Raw genomic sequence first — 10179 nt, forward strand, 5'->3', positions numbered from 1 at the left:
ATGTTGCTGCAAAATGTGCGAAAACAACGTGTGCACTTTCGCGAATAATGCCCAATATAGGTGGACCTAGACAACAGAAGAAGCAGTTACTCACAAATGTAGTTAAGTCTATTGCTATATATGCGGCTCCCATATGGGCAGAAGCAATGAATAAAAAGACGTACAGATCAGGAGTAGACGCAGCCTACAGAAGATGCGCTCTCAGAGTTGTTTCCGCATTCCGTACAGTATCTACTGACGCGGTCATGGTTATTGCCGGAATGATGCCATTACAGCAGGAAGCAGAAATTGAAAAGGAAAAGCATGTAGCAAAAAGAATTGGGGTTACAAACTTCAATCAGCTCAATGAAGAAGCATTGAATAAGTGGCAACAGAGTTGGGATATATCCACAAAAGGAAGATGGACGCATAGGCTCATTCCGAAGATAAGTGATAGGACCAACAGAAAGCATGGGCAGGTGAACTACTACCTAACCCAGATGTTAACTGGACACGGCTGCTTCAGAGCATATCTTTTTAAGTTCAAACATGACGAAGACGACACGTGCCCAGCTTGTCCATATACAAAAGAAACGGTGGAACATGTGTTCTTTGATTGCCCGAGATATGAGAGCCACCGCAGCTCCTTGGCAAGAGCAACCAGAGAGCAGGTCACACCTGATAACATCATCCAACTGATGTTAAAGTCAACAGAAATCTGGAACCTGGTGTGTATTTTTGCGAAAGAAATCACAGAAGAACAGAGAGCAGCAGAGAGAACTAGAAGAGTAGTAAGAGATGACAGCAATCGCTGAATCACCACCCTCCGAAGTAATGCTTAAAAGTGGTTCCGGAGGGATTAATGGTTAGAAGAGACACGGTGTTAGGATGAGGTTTAGTACGTAGGCGCAAATACCAAGCAAAAGAGTAAGTCTTGGTTGCGAATCGTGCATGCTGGTAGTACGGGCTACCAGTATCTTTTGAAGATTCCACATCCCTTAGCTCGTATAGCTTAAAAAAAAAAAAAAAAAAAAAAAAAAAACAAACACAGACAGAGAGAAGTCCTCGCACATCGCATCCTTAAATTGGGGCCAACTATAGAGGTTGCTCGTATTGTGCTGTGAGGTTAACTTATGCGGTACAACCTGATCTGTTTCATTTTTAATGAGAAAACTTTTACTTTAATGCGTCGCCGCCATATCTATTTTTTTTTTGTTATCCTTTTAATTATATTGTAATTTTTCTCTTTCTCATACAAATTTTAATTAAACTTTTGTCATAATTTGTTGTTCCAGCGACCAAAAGTGGGAAAATTATTATGTTTGCGCTGATGTGCAATTTTGTTAATAGTTTTCAATTAACTTTGAAAACGGAGGCGAGAACATCTTACTGAGAATTCAATTTGTCAGTTGTTAATTGCTGAAGGAATTAGTACAAATTAATGATAACATTTAATTTCCTGCATTTTGTTTAAAAATGTAGTATATGTAGTAGACAATGAATATAAATGGAATTGAGGAAAAGATAATAAGAAAGATAATAAGAAATAATATTTAAAATATTTTCAGGAACAATTGGATTGCGGTATCAGCACCTTAAAGTTCATATAAATTAGACTGAGTGTCTGAGTGTTTGCTTCTCTTATTATTATTATTATTATTATTATTATTATTTTTATTTAATTCTCCTTAATGGGTTTTTTGGTAAGTTTTGGTGGCCTAAGCCAGTACAAAATATAACACAATATCTATATATTTATTTAAACTATTTTAACTAGTATTTGATTGGTATTTTAAATTAATTAATATTTAAAAATTTGCGAGTAATATGACAGGAATCAATTATAACACTTTTCTGGATGTCATCAATAATTCGCTGGTTTAATTCAAGTCTTCGAATATGCGACAATAAACTTTTTGGCGTTACACCTTCAGCACTAATTATAATTGGAAGAATTTCAATTTTGTTAAGGTTCCAATTACGTTTTGTTTCCACAGCTAATTCTGCGTATCGACTACATTTCTCAAAATAAGTACGATCCATGTTTTTGGTCATTGGTATTGCAACATCAATGAAGAGTCCTTCTCGACGTCTTTTATCAACAATAGTTATATCTGGTCTATTGTGCAACCTCGTGTGATCGGAATAAATAGTTCGATCGTAATAAATTTTTACGTCTGGATTATCATATACTGCTTGTGGTGTATACTTATAGTATGGAACATTTTCTCTATCAATAAGTCTATATTTATTGCATATTTGCTTATGTAAAATATTAACCACGTTATTGTGTCTCTTTGTATATTCTCTTTGTGCTAAGCATGTACATCCTGCCAGTATGTGATCTACAGTTTCCGTTTGTTCTCCACATTGCCGACATTTATCACTAATTAGCGAAGGGTCTGACATTATAAATTTGCAGTAATTTCTTGTCGGAATTACTTGGTCCTGTATTGCAATCATGAATGCCTCAGTTTCAGCAAATAGTGTTCCACATGTAAGCCATTTGTGCGACATAATTTTATCGACATTGTCGGCGTTAGTGGATCTATAATATCTTCCATGTAGCGGTTTGATTGCCCAAGCTTGCTCTTTACACTGCCGATCTTGTGCTTTTCTTTCAAAAGTTCCTTCCAAATTTAATGGTGTGTAATGCTTGTCTGCTTCGGTTAAAATTTTAAACAAGATATCATTTTCTGCGTTCTTTAAAAAATATTCTCTCATTGATATAATTTGATTGTCGTGTAGTTCTTGTAGATCAATAAGGCCTCTACCTCCTTCCTTTCTAGGCATAGTCATTCGCTCACAACATGACTTTGGATGGTGGAATTTGTATTCTGTGAGCATAGTTCGTATTTTTCGCTGCATCGCTTGTATCTCAGTCGTTGTCCATTGTATTATTCCGAAACAATAAGTCAGAATGGGAATAGCAAAAGTATTGATGGCTTTTATCAAAGATTTACCCTGCAAATTCGTCTTGGCTATCTTATGAATACGTCCTTTAAATTCACTATATACTTTGTCTTTTACAGCTTTATGTGCTATTCTTCTGCTTTGAGATACACCAAGATATTTGTACAGTTCGTCTTCTTCCATGTCTTTAATAATCGATTCATTTTGCTCAAAATTTTCGAATTTAACGATTTTTCCACGAACAATACTGATTTTTCTGCATTTTTCAATGCCAAACTTCATTCTAATGTCATTACTGAAGTCCTCGACTATTTTAATAAGCTTATCTAAGGTTTCTCGCGTCGAAGCATATATCTTTAAATCATCCATATACATGAGATGATTTATTTTACATTCTCGAGAATTGCCTTTAATTTTGAAGCCATACTTTGCGTTCCTTAAGAGATTACTTAGCGGATTTAGCGCCATACAAAACCACAAGGCTGACAGGCAGTCACCCTGAAAAATTCCTTGTCGAATACTTATTTCATCTGTTCGTATGACACCATTTTGAGTGAACATTTCTATGTTTGTTCGCCATCTCGTCATGTTGTGTTCAAGGAAATTAACAATAGTTGAATGAATACCGTATATATTCAGGACTTCAATCAGCCAACTGTGCGGGATACTATCGAAAGCCTTCATGTAATCAATAAAACACATGTGCAGGTTTCTATTTTTCTTAGCTGCTTGTTCCAATATTATTTGGTCAATTATTAGTTGTTCTTTACATCCTTTTGCGTGTTTTTTGCATCCCTTCTGTTCTACGCACATTATATCGTTTTGTGTAAGGTATGTATTTATAAGATCGCCAATACAAGCAGTCAGTATCTTATATATTGTTGGGAGGCAAGTAATTGGACGGCCATTTGCTGGGTTTCCTTTAAATCCATTATTCTTCGCCATTAGATATGTTTTTCCTTTCGTAAAAATGATTGGAAATGTTGCGGGGTTTTGTAGACATTCATTTAAAAGTTCAGTTAATTTTTGATGGACTGCAGTAAATCTTTTAAACCAAAAGTTTTGTATGTGATCTGGTCCAGGAGATTTCCAGTTGTGTGTTTTTGCTATAATTCGTTTGACCTGATCACATGTAATTAGACAAGTTGACATTTTTTTTTCTTGATATTTCTCTTTCTCTTTTTCAATCCAAAGAGCGGATTCATTATGTTTTTGTGTATTGGACCACAGTGAACTCCAGTAATTTTCTGCACTATTCTTACTTGGATATACGTCGTCTGACGTATTGGCATTGGATCGTATTTTTCTATAGAATTGCTTTTCGTTGTTGTTAAAGAGTCTATTGTTTTCTCGTCTTTGATTCGACAACTTGTATTTACGCTGTCTCGCTACTTGTACACATAGTTTCTGTTTTATAGTGTCTCTTGTGTTAATAATATTCGTGTGATTTGTTTCGTAGCGTGTGTGAAGATTGTATGTTTTTAATATCTTATTGATCCTGTTTTTAAGTCTTCTTGTAGGATTACCTTCAATGTACTTATTTATTCTTTCTAAGTCTCCTCTTAAATGATCAATTTTAATTTGTATTCTTCGTAGCGTATTACTCTTATTTCCATAAATTGCAGCTCTTCGTGGTCCATCTCTGGGTTGTCCTATCTTGCATCCCATTGTAGTAGCAATTGTTATAGCTGATACATATACAATAGTATGTAATTCTTGCAAATTGCTCACATTGTTCAATTTTGTCAGGATCGCATCATTGTTAAGTGTTTCAATAAGAAAACTTAGCTTCTTACTAGTATTAATTTTCGGAATGCGTGGCTTTAAAAGAGGGTTAAGGTTACTGTAAATGTCAAATTGTTGTTCAAAAATCTCATTTAAGCTATGCTGATTACTTCTGAGTCTCATTTGTTCATTACTTACATTTTCCTGCTGATCCGTGGTTTCATCGACATCAATTAAATTTACATTTAAAGCAGGAGGTGGTTGTTCATTTTCCACTTCTATCGTATTTACATTATTACGTGTTCCTGGTACATGTACGTTTGTAGAAGTATTAGTTGATTCAAATTGCACTTGCTCATTTTCTGCAGTTTCTGTCGATTGATCATTACTTACTTCGGCAACCGATTCTTTGATAGCGTTTCGTCTTGATTCTGGTATAAGATTGTTTCTATGAATAACCCGTACTTGATCTGCTAGTCGCTGTTCGGATACATTATAGTCCGGATGGTGCCCAACGAATATTGTATGTAGTGTAGTTCGATATGCTGTCATATCTCTTTCATTGTTTGTAGCTATATAGTAGGCGCGTAATAAATCTTCATTTATAGTATTAGTCCATTTTCTGCGCTGTCGTGGTCTGCCAGCCACGGTAAGAGCTATATCGGAATGTATATGCTGTTCACCGGACTGCAAAGGTGTTCTATTTCTGTTGTTCTGTGGCATACTTGTCGAACAGGACCCAGGTACCAAATCCTGCACGCGAGAGTTATGCGATCCCGACGCGGTGGGGTTATCCGATCTCCCCAGATTTACATTATTTTGTGACTGCATTGTGTACTATTTGTTCACACCTCGTAGTACACGGGGTGGTATTTTATACCTACTACCAGGTATATCGTCCAGCCGCTCCTAACATGGAGTCAGACACTGACCTAAAAGCCGCCCATTCTGAGTCAGTCGCTTTAGGTTTTTTATTTAAATCCCAGCCGCACTAAATAGCGAAAACAGACGTTGAGATAGGAGGGTTTTAGAGATTTTGGGGGAGACACTTATTCAAAGGCGGTGTCAGCTCGCCTTGTCGAGGTTGGATTCGAATCTTGTGATCTTTTCTTGGAGATAAAAGAGCCCCTTCGTTTACCCCAATCACATTCATAGACAGCCTCCGCTCATTGTCCGGGACTGCTTATTTAATTTTCATCTTATTCGCAGCTAACCATCATATCTGATGGCCATTCCATTATCCGCAACCTATGGACCCGTCCGCTTGCCTGAGCTCGGCATCCCACGGTACCTTCCAATTCCGTGGGGCGGATTATTATTATTATTATTATTATTATTATTATTATTATTATTATTATTATTATTATTATTATTATTATTATTATTATTTTATTAATTATTATTATTTTTTTTATTATTATTATTATTATTATTATTATTATTATTATTATTATTATTATTATTATTATTATTATTATTATTATTATTATTATTATTATTCCCCCTGCGGGATAGGGGTTAGAATATTCCCGTGGTAAGGCATGCCTGTCGTACGAGGCGACTAAAATCCAGCCATCGAGGGACACCCAAGTGTGCAGAGAGTGACTGCAGCTGTGCACCACCGAGGGACACGGACGAGTGCACTGTTTTAAGAGAAGGCAGCTGCACCAACGATGGAGTTCCTTCACGTCCAACATAAACACTATGTTAAGATGATGGCAAAAAACGCATGCCGAAACAGGCAATGCACATCAGCTATGAATTCAGGGTTCATACACCCATGGCATACTGGAAATAAACAACGATAACGATGACTTTGGGCTGGCGGATGTGGTATTCTGTTACCTGAGTATATGAGAGTGACATCTCATAGAAATGGCTTTCAGGTTAATGCTGCATCTTCCTCCGTCCTTTTAAAACTTGGCAAGTCTCCAAGTACGTTCGATGTTTCGTCACCGTTAAGTTGGTGGTATAGGCTCAGTTGAGAGTACTCCTGACCTGCGCCAGATTCTGGCTCTGAACACAATCTCCCATAAGGAATTGTGTCAACCCTCGCATGGCCTCCCTGCTTCGCATAGATAACCATGGGGATCGTTACGAGCGACTATACAACCGAACATCGATAGCGGCTAGGAGTTTGGACCCAAAAATCATGACAAATGAAAAAACAAATACACAAAATCTAACGGAAGCGCCATCGCAAGATGGCCCAGGGAAGTCCGCATCGGACAGTGGCACGCCAAACGTGCCATCACAAATGAAGGAGGTTCCCGTCTCACCGAGCGATGAATACATCCAAACCCTGAGAAGGGAAGAGGAGCAGACACTAGGAAAGTGTATAGCCGCCTTAATGAAGATAAAAAATGGCATAATGCGGCAAAAAAATGTCTCGCTAGATATTAAAGATGGCGTAAACGAACTGCAAACGCACTTCGAAAACATGGGCTACTATAGCCGATGCTGGATCAAGGCAGTGGCGAAAAAAGCACGAAGAGAAGCAAATGTGGTAGACACACCAAACGTGCATAGACAAAAGCGCATGGCGACAAGTCCTGCTGCGCAAAACACAGGAAATGAGAGCGCCAAAAAGAGCAGACAAGATAAGCCTGAGGAATGGCAAACCGTAAATCGGAAGAAGCTCAAAACCCCCAAAAAAAGAGAAATAAATGGGACGCCCATAACTACGAAAAGACCAGACAAAATAAATGTCGGTACAAAGAAAGCTGAAAAGAAAACTAAGCCAGAAGCAAAGAGACCCAGGCCCAATAAGGACAGAGGCCCAAAGACGGAAGCAGTCCTCATAAAACCGACGGGAAGTCAAACTTATGCGGACATTTTAAAGAACCTCCGTTCGAATGTCAAGCCGGATGACTCGAAAGTCAAAATTCGAGCAGTCCGCAAGACAATGTCGGGAGCTCTGCTATTAGAGCTTGACAAGGGGACCAAGGCAAGCTTAGAGTTCTGCGATGAAATAAGGAGTGCTTTGCAAGAAACGGCGGAGGTAACTGGTCTGATACCGAAAACCACCATAGAGATAAGAGATCTCGATGCGCTTACTACAACGACGGAAGTCGAAGAAGCGGTTAAACGACTCCTTCCAAGCGGAAGCGATCAGTTGAAGGTGACCGTCACCAAACCAAATAACAAAGAACTGGTCAGAGCTTACGTGCAATTACCCACCGTAGCAGCTGATAAGCTTCTCGAGACAGGCTCGATCATTATTGGATGGATCAGAGCAAAAAAGCGGACGCGCACCGAAACAAAGCGTTGCTTCAGGTGCCTTGGTGTAGGACATGTACAGAGAAATTGCAAGGGTCCAGATAGAACAAACCTCTGCATCAAATGTGGCGCACCTGGACACAAACTAAAGGAGTGCACAAACTCTCCGAAGTGCTGCGTCTGTACTGACGCTGGCCTCAAAACCGTCGATCACATTGCTGCATCTGGCAAATGTGCATCGGTAAAGGCCCAAAGATGATGAGATTTTTGCAAGCAAATATGCACCGAAGCAGGACAGCAGACGCCCTTATATCACAACTCATACATGAGCGGAACGCGGATGTTGTCATAATTAGCGAACAATATGGAGAAATCAGTTGCGGTACCTTCTTGGCTGACTGCAGTGGAACTGCAGCCATCTGGCTGCCATGCGCCGAGAAATTCTCTTTCTCAGCCAGTGGTGCCGGAGACGGACACGTTTGGGTTCGAAATCGCAACTTTACCTTAATGAGCTGCTATCTTACACCGAGCGACAGTATTGGCCAATTCCAGATGAAACTGGACGCAATCGAAGATTGCGTCCTCCAAATGGGTGAAACTTTATTATAGCAGGCGACTTCAATTCGAAGGCCATTGAATGGGGCATGATGACCACAAATCCCAGAGGTAGGCGAGTGCTTGACATGGCGGCCAGATTGGGACTTGTAGTCGCTAACAGGGGGATGTCGCCCACCTTTCGCAGACCAGGATGCGAAGGCACTATTCCAGACATCACGTTAGTGTCGGAGAAGATAGCTGGTACGCTAAAGGAATGGTCAGTTCTCGAGGACTACACGGGGAGCGATCACCAATACATCTGGTTCACCGTCGAGCCAGGCAATAGGCCAAATGGAAACCCCGGAAGGAGGTCTACTCGCAAATGGTCCACGAATAAACTCAATAGGGATATCTTTCTCGAAGTGTTCGATGATAGGATGAATAGAAACACTGGAGGAGGAGATGCCAGAAGCTTGGTCCGCCACACAATGCACAGCATAACACAGGCCTGCGATGCAGCAATGCCTAGAGTGGCAAAAAATCCCAGAAGAAAGGCAGCCTATTGGTGGACTGAAGAAATTGCCGAACTTCGAAGGGTCTGTCTCCAAATGCGGAGGAGAAGGACCAGGGCCAGAACACGTAGAGATGCCACGGCAGAAAGCGAAGCATTAAAGGCAGCTAGGAAGGCATTAAAGATCGCTATTTCCAAAAGTAAGAAAAGAAAATGGGAAGAGTTACGTGAAGACGTAAACAACGACCCTTGGAGACTTGGCTACAAGATCGTCATGCGAAAAATAGGTGCCTTGGCACCAGTTCCTGAATTGGAAGAAAATGTGATGGATAACATCGTAAATTCTCTTTTTCCGGATCATGAAATACGCAGAGACTGTGAAAGGGTACTCACCGATGATCCACCGCTTTTTACGGAAGAGGAACTTAAAACCGCAGCACGTTCTCTGAAGAATAACAAAGCCCCAGGACCGGACGGTGTCCCATCTGAGGCGATTAAGCTGATAGCAGACGACCGCCCACAATCCCTGCTCGAAATGTTTAACTCTTGTCTGAAGGAAGGCATTTTTCCAGAGCCCTGGAAAAAGCAGCAACTAACCCTAATTAGCAAAGGAAAGGGCAACCCCGAGATGCCAAATGCATACCGACCACTTTGTATGCTCGACACATCAGGGAAACTGCTGGAACGACTACTAAAACCGCGTATAGCAGCATCCATTGAGAGCGCTGGGGGACTATCCAGCAGACAGCACGATTTCCGGCCAGGAAAGTCCACCATTGGAGCTATCGCTGATGTGGCGGCAACCGTAGAAGCCGCACAATGTGGAAATGCTTACTCGAAGCGTATAGTACTTCTGGCGGCTCTAGACATTAGGAATGCGTTCAACAGCCTACAATGGACCGATGTGATCAACGCCCTTGAAGGACGCTTTAATACACCGATGTACTTGATGCGAATGATCCGCAGCTACCTTAGCGATAGAGAGCTTCTCTATCACACAAGCAGTGGTACAAAAATTAAGAAGATCACCTCCGGAGCAGCGCAGGGCTCCGTTCTTGGCCCTGATCTATGGAATGCGAGCTACGATGAAATATTCTCCATTGAAATGCCGGACAACGTACACCTAGTAGGCTTTGCCGATGATGTAGCAGCAGTCATCACAGCACGAAATGTAACCGAAGCACAGCTCAGACTAAATCAGGTCATGCTACGCACGATGGAATGGATGGATGACCGCGGTCTAAAGCTAGCAACTGAGAAGACAGAACTCATTATATTAACGAAGCAGCAAATAC

The 10179-nt window shown here is 40.5% G+C and overlaps 1 protein-coding gene across 1 annotated transcript; it reads right to left on the bottom strand.

The window, feature by feature from the left end:
• Window positions 1-1776: 1776 nt before the first annotated feature.
• LOC119688804 lies at window positions 1777-5448 on the bottom strand. The gene has a single exon (XM_038103469.1). The coding sequence runs from the start codon at window positions 5446-5448 to the stop codon at window positions 1777-1779; it is 3672 nt and encodes a 1223-aa protein (XP_037959397.1).
• Window positions 5449-10179: the final 4731 nt, after the last annotated feature.

Source organism: Teleopsis dalmanni, chromosome X (assembly GCF_002237135.1).
Source record: "Teleopsis dalmanni isolate 2A chromosome X, ASM223713v2, whole genome shotgun sequence".
NCBI lineage: Eukaryota > Metazoa > Arthropoda > Insecta > Diptera > Diopsidae > Teleopsis > Teleopsis dalmanni.

Bases quoted from the DNA above. Each gene is read 5' to 3' on its own strand.
- LOC119688804 (XM_038103469.1), bottom strand. From the start codon at position 5,448: ATGCAGTCACAAAATAATGTAAATCTGGGGAGATCGGATAACCCCACC.